Source organism: Lepidochelys kempii, chromosome 2 (assembly GCF_965140285.1).
Source record: "Lepidochelys kempii isolate rLepKem1 chromosome 2, rLepKem1.hap1, whole genome shotgun sequence".
Lineage (NCBI taxonomy): Eukaryota > Metazoa > Chordata > Testudines > Cheloniidae > Lepidochelys > Lepidochelys kempii.
Genome location: NC_136381.1, coordinates 46,819,535 through 46,838,683, shown reverse-complemented (window position 1 = coordinate 46,838,683; position 19,149 = coordinate 46,819,535). Strand labels below are relative to the sequence as shown.

At 40.0% G+C, this 19,149-nt stretch overlaps 1 protein-coding gene across 4 annotated transcripts in view; it reads left to right on the top strand.

The window, feature by feature from the left end:
• LOC140906537 (Y+L amino acid transporter 2) overlaps positions 1-18,410 on the top strand; it is a 46,411-nt gene extending 28,001 nt beyond the window's left edge. For 3 of the 4 annotated variants that reach the window (XM_073330626.2, XM_073330627.2, XM_073330625.2), the window contains exons 7-10: positions 1,299-1,395; positions 6,984-7,133; positions 9,734-9,917; positions 11,134-18,410. In XM_073330626.2, coding sequence (XP_073186727.1) covers positions 1,299-1,395; positions 6,984-7,133; positions 9,734-9,917; positions 11,134-11,225 — 523 coding nt within the window. In that variant the 3' untranslated portion in view covers positions 11,226-18,410. The remainder of the gene's footprint in view (positions 1-1,298; positions 1,396-6,983; positions 7,134-9,733; positions 9,918-11,133) is intronic. The other variant, XM_073330628.2, reaches the window with a different exon arrangement.
• Positions 18,411-19,149: the final 739 nt, after the last annotated feature.

Here is a 19,149-nt window from a genome sequence, read left to right as displayed (position 1 = left end):
GGAGAACACTTCAATCTCTCTGGTCACTCGATTACAAACCTAAAAAAGGCAATACTTCAACAAAAAAACTTCAGAAACAGACTCCAACGAGAGACTGCTGAATTGGAATTAATTTGCAAACTGGATACAATTAACTTAGGCTTGAATAGAGACTGGGAATGGATGGGTCATTACACAAAGTAAAACTATTTCCCCATGTTTATCCCCCCGCTATCTCCACCCCCCACTGTTCCTCAGACGTTCTTGTCAACTGCTGGAAATGGCCCACCTTGATTATCACTACAAAAGGTCCCCCCCCACACACACACTCGCCTGCTGGTAATAGCTTACCTTAAGTGATCACTCTGGTTACAGTTGTATGGTAACACCCATTGTTTCATGTTCTCTATGTATATAAATCTCCCCACTGTATTTTCCCCTGAATGCATCCGATGAAGTGAGCTGTAGCTCACGAAAGCTTATGCTCAGATAAATTGGTTAGTCTCTAAGGTGCCACAAGTCCTCCTGTTCTTTTTGCGAATACAGACTAAGACGGCTGCTACCCTGAAACCAGCAGATAGTTAGTTAAACGTTGTGCTCGTGACTAGAGGCAAACAAGGTCAAAGCTCCTTTGTGCTAGTGCTGTGCAAACATATAGTAAATGATTATTCCAGTCCCAAAGAGCTTATAATCTAAAAGACTGCATGGAGCTTCTCCAGCTATGCAAAGGTGCAGATATGGCTCCTCTCCCCTAAAAAGAAAGCGTGCTCAGCACAGAGGATTGGACTGGACTATATACTTTTTTGCTGTCAAATTGCCCCCTCTCTAAGCATTGTGGTGGCTTTTGATAGTCCTGGTAGGGACTTTTGACATTTTAGGAGCAATAGCATTCAGTATATTTCAGGCTACAGGAAGTTCTTTCAATGAAATGTGCAATGTTTCTACAGTAAACATATGCTTGCAGTGAAGTACGATTGTCAGTAGTACAGATTTTATTATAGGAACTCTCAAATGAAGAGCTACTTAAAATGGGGCAAGTGCAGTCTTCTGATTACCTAGTAGTCTGATCTACATTTGTCACATTAAGTCAAATCATTTCTTAATGATGGAGGTGTTTTTGTGCCCTGGCATGTACATTAGCGCTGTCTATTATTCAGTGAAAGGCAAAGGTGGACAAAAGAATGGTACTTACAACAGAAAAGCATTTTTCTCCATAAATGTTTACAACAACAAAAAATAAGATAATTGGTTCTGCCTTTGTAGAAAAGCAGAAGGACTCTGCTTGGCTAATTAGACTTTTTTCTCTCCTTTTGTGTTAGGCTTTTTTATGTTGGAGCCAGAGAAGGACACCTTCCTGACAGTTTGAGTTTGATTCATATAAAGTGTTTCACACCAATCCCTGCTCTTTTCTTTAATGTAAGTAATAGTACTTCCCCACTTCTTCCCTCACTATTTTAGGAATCGCAAAATGGTAAAGTATTAAAAATCCCCTTTACACTCAATTTCTCCAGGCCTGTCCCCAAAATGGCTAGTTGAACTAAATTGTTTTTTAAAACAGTTGGAGCCACACGGCCTGATTCTCATTTACACTAAGGCCACCCAGGTAAAGTGATCTCAGTGTGAATGAGAATTAGGCCCGGAGGACAGGGTTAATCAGCCCAAACTAGTTATAAAATCATCTGTAGGGGTTTATCTGAATCAGTTTTAAAAATAGTTTGAATTTTTGTTGCAATATCCCCAGTTTATACCAGATTTAACGTTAATTAGTCTGTGTATTCTGATCGAGGTTAGAAAAAAGAGAAGGTTTAAAATGCATAACAACATAGAGAGCAGTTGTTCTAGAGCTGCACCACAGCGCTTACAGCTGCGCAACTGCAGCACGGCTAGTGCAGACGCTCTATGGCGGCAGGAGGAAGATCTCCCATTGACTGAATTACTCCAGGGCCTGCAAACGGCGGTAGCTACGTTGGCGAGTGAAACTCTCCCGCCGACATTGCGCTGTCCACTCCAGCGCTTAGGTCGGTGTAACTTGCACCGCTCAGGGAGGTGGCTTATTCACACTTTTGACAAAACTAATATGGACGTAAGCTGTAGTACGTACATAGCCTAAGTCTTTGTGTGGATTTGCATATTCACAAAGCCACATACCTGAAATTCTTAGGTGAATACCACACGCTAAAAAGAGAATGAGTTTAGTTAGCTTTGGGTAAGAGGAAGATTGACTCACAATGAAATGCTACCAGCTTCCCAATGAAGAACATTTTATGTAGTCATGGGCTAAAGTATATAAGAATTTTAAAACAATATATACACACATTTGTCACAGCACTTAAAGTACTTGGATCAAAGTATTTAAAATTGGGTTCCTAAAGCTAGACTTTTACATCCATATTTACTTTGTTCTTCTCTAATTGCACAAAGGAATCTTCTTTGTGATGAGCACTTGTAGATATTTTTAAAATCTTATTTAGAAATTAAAATGAGATGTTATGGAGCAAGATTGACATTTCCTTGTAAATGAGATTGTGGGACACAGGGACAAGGAGCTGTAAGATACAAAATTAGAACAAATGATTGCAAGTACTAATCCAGAAATCGAATAGATTAAAGTGAAGGGGCACAAGCCAATATAAAGCATTTATTGTTGTTTATTAAAGTATTCATTTCACTTGGTGAAATTCTTTAGCCTGTCTTATGCAGATGATCAAAGTGCCTTTTTGCCTTAATGTAGGAATCTAGGAATGAGTCATTTGAGTCTGAATATTCCCACTAGTGGGAATTACACTTGTATCAGAGGGAAGGGTTTGTTCTCTTAACATGTGAACATAATTCCCATTTATCAGAATAGAAGTTTTCTGTGTTTATTAAGGGAAGAATGCACTCCTTCAGTTGAGCTCTTTAATAAATCAGTGGTTAAGATTCAGAGATTTTAGGCTTAATCACATCTGGACTCAGTTCTGCAGTCTTTTGGGCTAAATACCATAACTTTCATTGAAGTCCAATTGTTTGTAGAAAGCTCAAAAAGAGGAGCATTCTAGTACAAGGAAGAGAATCTTTGCTTAATTGTTCTCAGTGCACAGGAATACAATGTACTATACAGTGTTTGTTCCAAGGCAGATATTTAAAAGTTAAAATTGTTGTATTGTGTTGTCCGGTGGACTTGAGCCCAAGAATGTGAGCTAGGAGTTCCTCAGTTCTAATTATGGCTCTGATATTGACTCCTCTTCTAGCTTTGGGCAAATCAGTTGAACATCTCCGCCTCAGTTTCCTCATCCGTAAAGGAGGAAAACAATACATATTTGCCTACCTTACCAGAGAGATGTGAAGACTGACTAATATTTGTAAAGTGCTTTGAACACAAAATAATTATATAAATATTGGTGGTGTTATTATTGTTACTATTAAACTTAACTCATGTCATAACTCCCATTGACTTCTGTGGGGCAGGATCAAGCCCTAGATAAATAAAGTACATTAGATAAAATGAGTAAAGTTTGCAAATTTGACAAATCTAACAGTCCAAAGGAGAAAAGAAAGAAAGAATGAGTGATGACATTGAACTCTGTGTTCAGTAGCCACCCAGAGGACTGACTAAGTTTTTTCATAAAGGTTGCCTTACAGTTCACTTGAACAATTCCATGACAAAGCTCCTGGGGTAACTTCAAGCCCAGGCTATTCCTCAGAGAAGCATTCATGAAGGGGAGCAAGGGGCGTGACAGAAAGATACTGTAGGAAGTTGTAGTTGTGCTCATGTGAGTACAGGCCTGCCTGGGTAGCCTATTTTAATATGCTCTTAAAATATACCCAAGGCCAGTAGCACTGACTGTTACTGAGGTTGCCTAACGGTCCCGATTATGACGCTTTGTTTAGTATTGCTTATAACTTTGCCAAAATGTAACCACTTGGGCTGAAATTTTACATGCCAGATGTCTGCCTCAGGCATCAATATTTTGGAAAATTTCCACCAAAACAGTCCAGCAACCTCTGAGAATGAGGCTAGGGAATGATAATGTTTTGCCCAATTTAAAAAATCATGGTGATTTTTAAAAAAATTTATTTTGAACAGCTCTGGTGCCCATGTGCTTTGGAGTAATTATCTGAAATTCAGAAGAGGAGTGAGTGGCCTTTGTGTCAGGGATGTGCCTTTTGCTGACCTTGTGAAAATCTGCCCAAATTTGGCCAAGAGACAAGCCTTTTCAGAGTCTCCATTAACACATGCTTAGGAGAGACTTCTTCAGTTTTTAGCTGCTAAAATCTCTGAAAATTCAGTACTCACTGTGCATGCTCCATCCCTTCAGAGCTCCTACTGTTGATCAAATTGACTGTCCCCATCGAGCAATTGCCCATGCTTCCACCAGCCCAGAGCAACAGGGATGAAGCAGAACGTTCCTCTTAGTGGCTGCTCCCAGCTGTTCTGGGCTGGGGTTGGACTAGACACTAGAACAGAGAGCAGGGAGCGTCTCTCTCCTGTGCTCGAAGGGTACATCTACACAGGGATAAAAGACCCACGCCGTGGCCGTGGCCGTCCTGGATCAGCTGACTTGGGCTTGTAGGACTCAGACTGTGGGGCTAAAAAAAAAAAAAAAAAAAATTGCTGTGTAGACGATCAGGGTCAGCCTGAAGCCCAAGCTCCCGTGTCTCCACTCTTGCAGCCCAAGGCCAAGTGTCTTTTAGTCCTGTGTAGACATAGCCTCAATGACCCCCCCACCCCCTCAAACTGCTGGCACCCAGGCAGAATGGAGGTGGAAGCCTCCGGACTCAAATGCAGAGAGGACAAGAGGTGGGCCTGGAAGCAGGTTGTTGTTTGTTGGGTCCTTGCCTAATTTAGAAGTTGGAAGGGGAGTCATGAATGAGCCAGGGAATTTCAGGAAGAGAAAGGATGGCCTCATCGTTAAGGCAGCTGAATGTCACCCTGGAGAACTGGATTCTGGGGGGGAGGGAACAGATTGGATAAGGAGTCTCATGAGACTGGGGCTGGAGGGCAGAAGAGGGGAGAGGAAAGAGAAAATAGGATTAGCTGGGCCAGGAGACTTGGACAGTGAACCAGTGGGGTGGAGAGGCTGGGAATGATTGGGAGCCAAGAAGAGACTGGGACGAGAAGCCTGAGGAGTGGAGACTGGGACTGGATAGGCAAAGAGAAGGATCCAGAGACAAGGACTGGAACAGTTAAAGATTGGAGGGGCTGGGAAAACAGGAGTCAAGCTTGGCAGTGTGGGGGAGGGCAGGCAGAAGGCTCTGTGACCACTAGAGTACACTCCCTTCCATCACCTAGAATGGAACTCAAGATTCCTGAGTCTCACCATTCCTCTGCTGGCAGCATATCTGTAAAATCCACTGGCAAAGTGGATGTCTCATCCATAGGGGCCAACTTTTCCCAGTGCTGGTGGAAGCTCGCGCCTCCTCCCACCCCAGCCCCGCCCCAACTCCACCCCCTCCCTGCCCCTATTGGAATCCTTCCCCAAATCCCCGCCCCGGCCCTGCCTCTTCCCCAAGCGCGCCGCATTCCCTCTCCTCCCCCTTCCCTCCCAGCACTTGCCGCCACAAAACAGCTGTTTTGCGGTGGGAAGAGGTGGGAGCTAAGGGAAGAAGCGGTGCGCTCAGAGGAGGAGGCGGAGGTGCGCTGGGATGGGGTGGGGCGGGGAGTTGCCGGTGTGTGCAGAGCACCCACCGATTTTTCCCCGGGGGTGCTTCAGCCCCGGAGCACCCACGGAGTCGGCACCTATGGGCTCATCCCCCTCTAGTGCTGGTCTACAGAGAAAATGACAAACTACTATTGCTACCAGTTACTCTGCTAGTTCAAGGGGCAGAGGTCTGTGAAGTGGGTCCAAAGATTCCAATGTGGCTAATGAACCATGTGGGTGTCAGTATGATGCCACATGATGGAATTTTTTTTCAGTTTGCTTCTTTTAAAAATGAGGAAATTACACATAAAGTACATCAAAAGAACATTATTAAGGTTGCATAGTCAAGTACTCAAAAGCCAGGCCAAGCCAGAAAAACTGGCTGTGCCCCTTTGTGTGCATTATGAAACAGTCATTAATTGCATGATCACATACTATTTTTAACTACTGGACCCTACCTAATTCAGTGCCCACAATGGATCTGCTCTGGGGATAGATCAGGGCTGTGTTCTGAATGAGGTTGTTGTTTGTTGGGTCCTTGCCTAATTTAGAAGTTGGAAGGGGAGTCATGAATGAGCCAGAGAATTTCAGGAAGAGAAAGGATGGCCTCATCGTTAAGGCAGCTGAATGTCACCCTGAAGAACTGGATTCTGTCCCTGCCTCTCTCAGATATTCCACTGTGATGCTAGGCAAGTCCCTAGACCATACTATTCACAGGTGGTCACTAATTATCTGTTCTTCTTTTTCTGGGTTCCTGACTTGAGACCCTGGATGTGATTTGCAGTAGTGTTGAGCACTCACTGATATAACTGAAGTCAATGAGAGCCATGCTTTATATAGAGCACTGTATAATGTTCAGAACTCTGTCAACACAGGTTCTAGGTGTCTCAAGTTAGACACCACATAGGTGGAAATTTTTGACCTGTAGTCCCTCTATGCCTCAGTTTCCCATATGTAAAATGGGGATATGACCTCCTCACCTCACGTGGGTGTTGTGAGGATAAACTAATGTTTGTGAAGCACTCAGATAGTATGCTGATGAGCACCATAGACAAGCCCATGAGGAAATCAATGGTTCTGTCTTCAGAGCAGGATTTGACTGGTGTAAGGTAAATAAGGTATGGGACCACACTTTGAGCAGTGAGGAGAAAACGAAATACAGAACAGCTGCTGATTCCCTGAGCACTGTCCACCCGTGCACTTATAGATTTCTTAGCGGTTCTGAGACCACAGCTCCCAGTGATTTCAGTTGGAACTTAAGAGCTCACCACCACTAAAAATCAGGCCTTTGATATATAGTAATTAATATATAGTATGTTTTTGTTTCATAAGAAAACTATTTTGTTACTTAAAAAGGCTCCCCCCCCCTTTTTATGTCTGTAGGGTTTCATGACTTTGCTCTACCTCCTTGTGGAAGATGTCTTTGTCCTCATTAATTACTACAGCTTCAACTACTGGCTGTATGTTGGGCTGTCTATTGCAGGATTAATATACCTGAGACATACTCAGCCTGATAGGCCACGGCCTATTAAAGTAAGTACATTACAGAAGGAAATAAAACATAATATACAGTCAATGCATCTGTTTGTATATACATTACAGTATATATCCTTAGTACTAAGGATGTGTCAGCACTTCCCTTATATGCTACTCTTTTTAGCCACATAAGTCCTTTTAACATACATTGTCACAAGTTAAGGAGCAAATTGTATTCCAGCTTTCAGAAGGATATCTATTATGGCATTTTTGCTATATACAGTATAAAAATTGACATTTATTGATTTTGTGACTCATTTTTGCTTCTTTCAGAGTAGCAGCCGTGTTAGTCTGTATTCGCAAAAAGAAAAGGAGGACTTGTGGTACCTTAGAGACTAACCAATTTATTTGAGCATAAGCTTTCGTGAGCTACAGCTCACTTCATCAGATAAAACCCTCTTTGCTTTTAAAATGAAATTGTCTAGGCTCCTTAATCCATCGTGTGTAAGCTGGATGGGCCCTTATTTTTGTTTAATAATTTTTTCTCATAGTGGATCTCTACATTGCCATAGTTACAGCCAGGGTGCCTAGGACTCTGACACAGTTCGATATTCAGGTTGGATTATACCTCTCATAGTTTGGGAAATTCTGAGCTGCCAGACAATAGTTCCACCTCTCCTTCTTTTGTAGGACTAGTACTTTACTTCCTCTTCCCTCATCCATATATATTTTGCCATCCAAGATACATATGGTAGTGGGGGAGTGAGGTATATTAATGCTACTTGGGTCCTCCAGGAAATGGTATCCTGTACACTCTTCAAGTACAGAGGAGTGTTACCCAGTAACATTCAGTCAGACAAGTGAATATAGAATACAAATTAATACCCCTTCATGAGCTTTTCCAAAGACCTTTTTATTTTTGACTCTGTCTTGTCACAGTCTCCTGCACCATCCTTACCAGCATCAGTTTTTGTCTCTGTGTTATTAAAGAGCGCAATGTTTTGATTCCTATCCAGCATCTACCACAAAAATAGAACTCCTGTGTACAATCAGCATTGAAGTACATTCTCTAAAGCTAGTCAACTTTCTAATTCTCCAAAGCTAGTCAATTTTTTTAATGTCAAGTTTGAAAATTTCATTCAAATTTTGAATGTAAAAAACACAACAAAAAACCACACATCACAACAAGCAACAGGGGAAACTTTTGCTCAAATTTTTCCTGTTTTTTGACCAGCCAGCTCTGCTTTCTGTTGGATATCAGACCGACAAAACATAAGCTGCTCATCGGTCTGCTGTAGCCCACAAAAAGTTGTAAAAATGAACTATTGGATTCCACACTTTACTATATGCAGCCCTGCTTGACAACAAATAGCCTTGATAAAATTTATTGTCTTCACACTTAATTTACAAACTCTCCAGCTAATAGGCAGAAGAGAGGAGAGAGAGTGAAATCCTGACCGTATTTAAATCAATGGGAATTTTGCCATAGACTTCAGTACACCCAAGAGTGCATGCAGAGAGTTTATCTAAGCTGACTATGGGTGCCAATTTATCAATTTCTGTTACTCTTTGCCTGCTTAGCTGACCTCATATTTTTGCATGGAATTTTGTGCACTCACAGTGTATTGTTTTCCTCAATTTACATTTTATTTACATAAAAATAATATTTATACAAAACCTCTTTCTCTGTCTTATACATTACAGCTAGCTCTTAAAATGTCATGATGTTGTGAAAGGCTGTTCTTGAGAACAGTGGCGAGGTATCAGTGTGGTTCTACTTTGAGAAATGAATCTGTAAAAAAGTTTATTATGGACTTCCCTATTTGTTTTCCAGTTATTTCCATATCAGATTTGCTGATTTTACAAGCAAAATTTTGTGTTTCTAACTGTCAACTCTGCAAACTCTAGACTCTTGAAAGTCAAGCTGGGTTCATTCAAGTTCTGACATACAAATGATAAAAATTCTGCACTCAAAGCTTAGAGAAAAAATTCCCTACATGGTAGTGCTCAGCTTCAGTGCTCTGCTCTTACTGCATTTGTGGATCTCTCATAAATGGCAATTGGAGCTGAGTTTGTGCCATCCTGGAAACAGGATGGACAGATACAGACACACACATGCATTTACACCTGGGGGGCAGAGGTGATCCCCCAATTCTCCTCCAGACTCTTCAAGTCATTTATAATGTCCTTCCCCCCACTTTGTAGTATATGAAGGGTCCTCAAGTTAAACCAAAAAAGAGGCAAAAGAAAGGTCCTTCCAAGTGAAGGGAAAGGTGGCCTGTCTCTAGCCCATCTTTCTAGATTCAGCTTTTTGGGCTTGGCCTATTAATAGGTCTATTGTCTTTTATTAGGATCTAACTCCAGCCCATCCTCTTGGGGCATCTTGCTTCACAGCTGGTCGGTACAGCTTTAGGGACAGTGTCTTCCTTTTGGCTGATGTGTCTCTGTTGTCAGTAGTCTATGAGGTGAAGCAACCCACCTCTTCTTCACCGCTCCTTCCTGTAACAGCTTTCCCTTTTTTAGCTTCCCTCCCTCTTCCAGGCCAAGCAAGCCTTACAGGCAAGCCTCATTAGCATTTCAGTGTGTAAGGCCTCACATTTTTCAACAGTATGTTTGATTGCTTCTTTTAATTCACATTGATCTTTTTGTATCTGCAGCTCAGCCTCTTCTTTCCTGTAGTATACTGTTTATGTTCCATCTTCCTCGTCATGGTTCCTCTCTATAGCAATACAATCCATGCTCTCATTGGAATTGGCATAGCCCTCTCTGGAATTCCTGCATATTATTTGGGAGTCTATTTACCATCTGAAAAGAAACCTAAATGTCTTCAGTGGCTCTCTGGTAAGCAATGTAGGTTTACATTAGTATGTGAATATGTACATCTCTACGTGCAGGCACCTGTAAATATAAATTGTGAGAATCTTGTCAGAAAACATAAAAAAAAAAAACTTAGCTATTTTTTCTGGATTTTTGTAAAATTTGTTCCCTCTGAGATTTTTAATATATATCACATAACATGTCTAGGAAGTTTTGCTGAGTTTGTGAAATGTTTTAGAGGAAAAAATAACCTGAACCATGCAACTTTACAGAATTTTCCTTCATGTAGATACAATAAAAATATTACAATACATTAATTATAAGTCATTATGAAGGAATAATTTACGTTGGCTCAGTCAAAAGTCCTCCTAGTGTTGAAGACAGAAGAAGAGCTCTGTGTAAGCTCAAAAGCTTGTGTCTCTCACCAACAGAAGTTGGTCCAGCAAGATATTACCTCACCCACCTTGTCTCTAAAGACTAAACTCATTCATGTTTGGTCTCCTGGAGGGCTGAAAGTACCACATCACTGTATTGTTTCACTGACTGACCAATTAGTATAGTATCTGAGTTAGAGGAGACCACCTTTTTTGGTACCCAGTTAAAATGTGAATTCTGCTATAATGATGGATATTTGAGATTGGTAAGGGGCTAACATTTGCATTGGGGAAAAAATTGGTGGTCCTGTAGGGCTGTACATATACTTATTTCTGGGTGTTCTCTTCCAGGAACAATTGAAAAAGTGGTTGTGTGTGTGTGTGTGTGTGTGTGTGTGTGTGTGTAGGATGGGACAGATGCCATAACTTGTATAAATAAGCTGATGTGAGGTTTTGAGCTTGTAAACATCAGCAGAAAGTTTCCTAAATTATTAAATCATTAATTTAGTGGACTCAGGTTCAGAAACTAGTGGCTGCAGAGGATTATGCATATCTCTGCTACTGACTCACAGACTAGTTTTGAAAGGCTCAGTCCTGAGCTCCTTGTTCAGTTTGATCCCAGCTCTTACAAATTTCCATTAAATTCAGTGAAGGGCTGATTAAAAAGTAAGAATTTCAAAGTTGGGCTTTGATGTCTCTGTGAATGATTTACCCATTGGAAACATGGATTTAATCCGCTTCACAGAGGGGTTGCAAAGCTTAACTAATGTTTGTACAGTGCTTTGATATCCTTGGACACAAAGTTTATAAAAGATCAAAGTTCTATTGTAACTTTGTCTCATTAATGTGTTTTTTTTATCTTGCAGCCACAACAACAAAATATGTTCAGATGTTGTTCTACTGTTGTCTGACAGACTTGGACACTCAAGTGGATCAGACAGAAGCTAAAGCCAGATAGGGTTGTCTGGACATTTTCATACTTGAAGCATTTTTAGAGTCTGAAATTCTTTGTGTAGCACAAAAGCACCAACAATTACACTGTGCATCAGTTTGATGTTAATTATTTCTGTGCTTATTTTATTAGCCCCTTCACTGCCAAGGGTATTTACCAATCCCTGTTCAACAGGATTTTTTTCTAACTTTGTTCATTAATGCTGATGATTAGCTGATGATTGTGAAGTGCTTTGAAAATATAAAGCACTGTATGAATAAGCACTTCATGTTACATAAGTGTTAGTTTTTGTAAGCCTTTTGGAATAAATCTATCCAGTGTAAAGCAGAAGCTTGAGAAATAAAAAGACAAATGAAAGAATATAATGCAAATCAGACACTTACTAGATTTACATTTCTAAAGCTGAGGTGGGAGAATAATAGAATCATAGAATATCAGGGTTGGAAGGGACCTCAGGAGGTCATCTAGTCCAACCCCCTGCTCAAAGCAGGCACAATCCCCAATATTGTTTTTGGTTTTTTGCCCCAGATCCCTAAATGGCCCCCTCAAGGATTGAACTCACAACCCTGGGTTTAGCAGGCCAATGCTCAGAAAGTCACAATATAAATTTAAGAATTGTATTGCAGTTAGAAAATTTGTTTCTCAGCAAAAAAGTTTAAATAGGCAGGCAAGCATTTTCAAAGTATAAATGCATCTCTAGAACAAAAAAAATAATCTAATCCATGTTCCCCTAAGTAGATCCCAGCAGACACATTTAATTTGGTTACAAGAAGAACACAAGGGAAGTGGACTATCTGAAAAATAAAAGCTCTGTGCTATACCTTGTGTGAGGACATGCAACAATTATCATCTTTTTGCAGTAGAAGCATTTCAGGTGACAAATTAGTTCACATAGTTGTTGTCACAGGTATGCTAGATCTCTTGCAGGTCAACTCGTTGTGGAATAGTTCAACTTTTCCTTGTCTTTCAACTCCTGCATCCACACTTTAACTCAAATGGCATGTGGAGTTCCAACATCATGATGCTATAGTTCTCTTATCTAATTCCCAACAATCCTCATATATATATATTTGATACTTTCATCATTGCAGTTCCAGAAAGATAGATCCAATAGTTTTGTTCATAGCTTTTAGTGACATGCCACTTACACTATCTGTAGCACTTATAGGTGTTGTAATAAATGCACCACACAGAAGTCATAGCACCTGGGCTTGTATTAAATCTCTTTTCTGTAAGTTCTGATTTTGATGCTGACCCAGAAGCATGGCAGATATAATCAACAACTGGTTCTGATTACCACCAACAGTGTTTTCTTATCCACCCCGCAATTAGTCATACAAAGACTTTTTTTAACGGGTTAATCCTTCCTGTACATTTGTCTGTAACATAGCTTATATGATCTTTCCAAAGTAATTTAGTATCCGATAAAAAGAAAAGGAGTACTTGTGGCACCTTAGAGACTAACCAATTTATTTGAGCGAGCATCCGATGAAGTGAGCTGTAGCTCACGAAAGCTCATGCTCAAATAAATTGGTTAGTCTCTAAGGTGCCACAAGTACTCCTTTTCTTTTTGCGAATACAGACTAACACGGCTGTTACTCTGAAACCTGTTAGTATCCGATATTATCCCTAAGAATTCAAACCTTTTAACCATATCTATTTACTGTATTCTCCATACGGACACAGTTTACATTCCTTTGTAACTTTCCTTTTTGTAAAGCTCAATCCTTTACAGTTTTAGCAGTGGAGAATTTGAAACTCCATGCATTTCCTCAGTCAGAGGTCTCCGATAATGCTTTGTTGATTCTCTTTTCTGCCACCTCAGTATTCCTGCTCCTAACCCACAGAGCACAATCATCTGTGAATAGAGTGACACCTACCCCAGCACTTATGTGTTTTGGGAGATCATTTATCATAATAGTAAATAAAGTTGGGCTGATAACACTTCTCTGTGGTGTACCATTTTTAATATTATATATATTCAACATAACTTTCCCAACTCTGACCTGCATGGTCCTTTACTCAAAAATTCTCTAATACACTCATACATTCTTCCCCTGATGCTAGTGCCCCTACTTTGTACAATAAGCCTTTTCTCCATGGCATGGCATATGCCTTTTCAATATCTGGAAAGACAGCTATCATGAAACCCTTGTGTCTCATACTTTTTTGTATTTCAGCTTCTAATTTAGCAATGTGATACATGGTGCATCTTCCTTGCCTAAAACCACTGTGCACCTTATCTATAATGCCATTGTTTTCCAAATAGGCAGCCAATCTTTTATTCACCCTTCTGTCCATAATTTTACCAGACAGGATGTAAGGGCAATTGGTCTATAGGCATCCACTTTTGTGGATAGTTTGCCTAGTTTTCATATTGGAATTATTATTGCATGTTTCCACCCTTCCAGTATCACTCCTTTCTCCCATATAATTGGTTCCAAGATAGCACTCAAAGTGCTTTCAGAGAGATATATGAATATTATCTTACATAATAGATCATGACTCTCTTCAGTGAATTGTCTTTTAATCTTGAGGAAAACTTCACTTTGATCATTACTCATCCCTTGGTAAGTTTCTGCTAAAACTCCTCTTTTCTCATTATCAGAACTTCTAACTATGTTGTCACTCCCCATAAGACCTGGGATGTGGCTACTCTCAGTCTGAATTCCATTCATTGTAATTTGCCTGTATACTTCTGATATCTTGGTATCTTTGTTCATCTACCCACAGTACTTCCTTCAACACTCTTTCTTTGCTTTTTTATAATTATTTGTACTATTGCCTTACTACTTTTATACTTCATTAGATCTTCACTATTCATTGTATTTTTGTTGGGTTTTTTAATAGGCTTTTTTCCTTCCTTTAAATGCCATTTTGCACTTCTCGTTCCACCTGGAAATGAGTTTGAAGTTTTGGGATACTTCAATATCCTAGATATGGCTACAGTAGCAGTAGCTATTAATCCCTTTATTATATTACCATTGAAATTGTCTATGTCATCACTCACAAATTCAGTACATTTACATGTAAACAGCTCTCAGTTAGCTTTCTTAAAATTACAGGTAGGTACTTTTCCACTACCTTCAACCTTACCTTGCCCTTGAAAAGTAATAAGTAAGTCCCTACTTGAATTGCAGGATGATCTTCAAATAATTGCAGCTGAGTTGCAGACAAGACATAGAAAATCAGGGGAAAATAATAATGGACTTTTATTAATAATGGTAATTTGGAAAAGCCAAAGCAGACCTATTTGTTTAAGAAAAATTTCCTGGAATGATATAAATACTCAAGTATGTTATGCTTGCTAAAAAAAATTTCTATAACCATATATTTTTGCTGCAACTATTCTCTAAAACAAAAAAAGTGAGTGGTACAATATAAAATTCAGAAGACTAAAAGTCTTAACACAACTGCTGTAGAAATTGAGTCCAGCCACTTTAGCCTTTTACATCTTACAGGCATTGAATGTTAGTGCAGTACTAATTGCATACTCAACATGTATGCAAAATTATGGACTGTGCAAAGTAAGCCAATTTAAATAAAAATTGCAGTGGAAGCCTAATATTGTGGGATCTGCAATTTTGCAATATCATGAATGAGGTAGAGCCTTAGTAATAAGTATAGGGAAATGATTACTGCCCATTCCTTCTTCCTTATATATTTCCCAGTTGCATTTCTTTGCAATAACTGCTATTATAATTCCCAGCTCTAAGCAGGAAAAACTACCATCTGCTGCATTTAATTTAGTTGGGGTGCCATTGTTTAAACCACTAGATTGTTTTCATCAGTGAACTTTTCTAAACACGCACCATTTTTATCAGCTGTCTTACTTCCCCATAATTTATTATGACAGTTTAGGTCATCATATGATATATGGTATTTTAGCATTCTTCACTATTTCTTGTCACTCTAGACTTTCTAGATTCCCACATGGATTACAACTATCATAAATCCTTAAAGAAGTATTACTCTTCCGCATTGAGATCTCACCAGCATTATATTCTAGGCTTCTTCATTCATTTCTTCATTCTCTACTGCTATGTAGTTTAATTTTTTCCTTATGAAATTATAAATGTCTCCTCCTCTTCCTAGTTTTCAGTTTTGCCTAAAGACAATATACCCTGGAATTTTAAAAGTAAGCTTTTCAACCAACCCTGTGTCCTAGATACATATGACATCTGATTTAGTTTTCATTTTCAGACTATTTTCTTTTAGTTCTTGACTATGTGCTATCAAAAAGTGTGCATTCCAACAAAAGATTGAGATCCCCATACTAGTCATATATCACCATTAATTTCATTCAAAATTGCATGAATATAGTCCACTGCCAAGTTGATGATGTATAGGTATTTTCCCCACTGCCCTTCTTATACTTTTCATTGTTTCTGATTTTTCCCCAGTTTGTGATGTAAAATTTATCATTATCATAAATGAAACAAACCTTTCTTTTTTCATTACTAGTATATAATTGGCTATTCCTAGTATATCATTGGCTATTCCTTCTACCATCTTACAGTCTCCTAACTCTTACAATAACCCCTATGGGTTTTTTTTAATCCAGTCAGCTATTTTCATAGGGGTAACATCACCTACTCTTATTTCTTTGGCTAGGGATCTTACAATTATAACATTTTGGTTTATTTCCTTCCTTGGCTTTGTTTTTTTTGCTGAAATCATCATCTACTTCTGCTTCTACTCTTTTTTCCCTCTACTTTGTATCCATTCTCCCTCTCTAACAGACTCTTCTTCAGTTTCCAGAGTGACTTCACTGGGGACCAGAAAATCTTCCAGCCATCCCAGCCCCGCTCTGCTGCCAACTTCCTCGCTTTATCATAGCATTGTCTGTCCCTTCTCAGATGGGCTCTACTCCTAATCAGAGGTTGCTTAGCCAGCATAATTCACCTCAGGTGTGGCCTATCAAGTTAATTGGCCCCCTTCTCAGCTTCATTAACCCTTTCAAGGCTGGTATGCAGTGAACATCCCATCACAGGGGGTAAGGGGAGTGACTGGTAGCTTATTCCACTCAACCTCCGTCCTCCCCCACTATGCCAAGGCCACTGGTATATTCTGATTAGTGCAACTCCTGGACAGCCTTTGCTGACAGGGCTCCTATGGAGCCTTAGGCAGAGGCTAGTGCTGCACTTGCCCAGCAAAAACTCCAAGGGAGAGCAATCATGATATTGCTTCCTGCCCTCATCTGTGACTGAGTCTCCTTTCCCCTCTGATTTACTGTGGGCAAAGAGGTGTGACAATAAAAATACACTACATTTAGGTAAATAAGAACGTCAGAAGTGGATATTGATCTGCCTAGCAGTGGCAGCATTAAAGTCTGCACATTACTAAATTCACTTAAATATACTAAACACCTTTTTTGATCATTTGGTCCAGCCAGCCCAGAGTGCCCCAACATCTCTGGATATGTAGAAGGTGACACAAAGTCTAGAACAGTGGTTCTCAAACTTTTGTACTGGTGACCCCTTTCGCATAGCAAGCCTCTGAGTGTGCCCCCCCCCCTTATAAATTAAAAACACTTTTTAATATATTTAACACCATTATAGATGCTGGAATCAAAGTGGGGTTTGGTGTGGAGGCTGACAGCTCACGACCCCCCCCCATGTAATAACCTCATGACCCCTGAGGGGTCCCGGCCCCCAGTTTGAGAACCCCTGGTTTAGAATGTGTGTCCTCAAAGCCCTGCTCTGCTATCACACATCAGGATGTTTTTCACGCCTCCAACTTCAGCTATAACAGGTCATCTGTAACCTACAGAGAGCCCAAGTCCCCAGACATTTTGAGCTGGACCCTAGGCTTAACCACAACCAACAGGCACAATTTAAATTATGACAGGCCCTGCCTACACAGAGTGCTATGTCATGTTTGATGTTAAGCTGTATGTCCTTGTCATGGTTCCTTCCCCACTCTGAACTCTAGGGTACAGATGTGGGGATCTGCATGAAAGACCCCCTAAGCTCATTCTTACTAGCTTAAATTAAATTTCCCTGAGGTACAAACTATTTTACCTTTTGTGCCTGGACCTTTTGCTGCCACCACCAAAGTGTCTAACAAAAATAACAGGGGAAGTGTGCACTTGGAAACGTCTCCCCCCCAAAAATATCCCCCCAAGCATTACACCCCCTGGTGAAGGCTTGATAAAAATCCTCACCAATTTGCATAGGTGAACACAGACCCAAACCCTTGGATCTTAAGAACAATGAAAAGCAATCAGGTTCTTAAAAGAGAATTTTAAAGTAAAAGAAAAACCTCTGTAAAATCAGTAATGGTAAATACCTTACCATTCAAAGCATTCAAAACATAGAGAATCCCTCTAGGCAAAACCTTAAGTTACAAAAAGACACAGAAACAGGAATATACATCCCATTCAGCACAACTTATTTTATCAGCAATTTAAACAAAACAGAATCTAACGCATATCTAACTAGATTGCTTATTAACTCTGTACAGGAGTTCTGACCTGCATTCCTGCTCTGGTCCCAGCAAAGGCAACACACAGACAGAGAGGACCTTTGTTCCCTCCCCAGCTTTGAAACTATCTTGTCTCCTCATTGGTCATTTTGGTCAGGTGCCAGAGAGGTTATCTTAGCTTCTTAACCTTTTACAGGTGAACGGGTTTTTCCTCTGGCCAGGAGGGATTTAAAGGTGGTTACCCTTCCCTTTGTATTTATGACAGTCCTGCAGAACACATTATGCCAGTGCTCTGTAGTGGTTACCTGGCAGCTCCCTATAAACTGTTTCCCTATGGTAATACAAACACAAGGAAGCACTAAATGGTTTGAAACTTGGGTACCTGAGATACCATCTCAGCAGTGGAGATGGCAAAGCTAAAGGCATCTTGGCAGGATGATTCCTGCAAAGGATCCTTAACTACAAAACTTGCTTCCCTCCCATTGTCTGGTAAGAGCCTGAATTTGTTAAACTTCTGGATGTTCTGCAAAGAAGCTCATCTTTTCTTTCAGAATTTTTGGCAGGAGCTGGGTTGAGGGATGTAAGTGATCAGATATGAAGTTATGAGGACAGGCAATATTTCTGAGCTATATGGACAGTTGACTCTCTATTTTGTTAATATTTACTTTGTTGATATTATTCCTTGAAATTTTTATATTTTACTTATTGTATAGAACCTAGGGCTAAGCATAATTGTCTAAATAAATAATATTTGATCTTTGCAAAGTGCTAGGGAGTTGTTTGTATGTTTAGTCTACATGCAGAACAGATAACAAACCACACCACCTTCTACTCCAAGTGTAAGGTGCTCTTTTTTACTCTTTCTTCTCAAACATGAATACATTGCAACATGTGTATTTATTTATTTTTTAAATATAAAAACAAAACATTCCACTGCACATGCATCTCCCCCAGGAGAGAACAAACAACACATGAAATATATTAGTCATTTTACTTATGTACTACTAGGCGCTTGGATACTGTGGCGATGAGCACAGTACATGAGTACAGTACAAGAACCTATCTAGAACAGAATAGGGTCAGAACATTGCAAGCCAAATTTGCATTTTTAGACTACCCTGACATGTGTCTGTTTTCTACAACTTGACAAAATGAGAATGTATGGGATAAAAGGGATACCTGCTTCAGATTAAAGCCCTTTCTCAATCCAGTAATGAGCATTCCACTTTCTGAATACTTCCTCATGCTACCTAAAATCACATTTCCCTACAGCACGTAGGCTACCAAACACATTCAATTTTTCAGAAAAAGTCCTGGGGCCGAAGACAACAAGCACCATTTGCTTTTTTCACACAAAAATGTGGAGTAGGATACTTGCCACCCAGTCCCACATGCCACATCAGTGGCTGAACAGTGAGAGAGAATGACACATGTATAGCAGTGCTCAAAGGTGTAGCAAATTACAATTCTAGGGATGCACATTCTTTTTTCAAGGCCCTTTAAG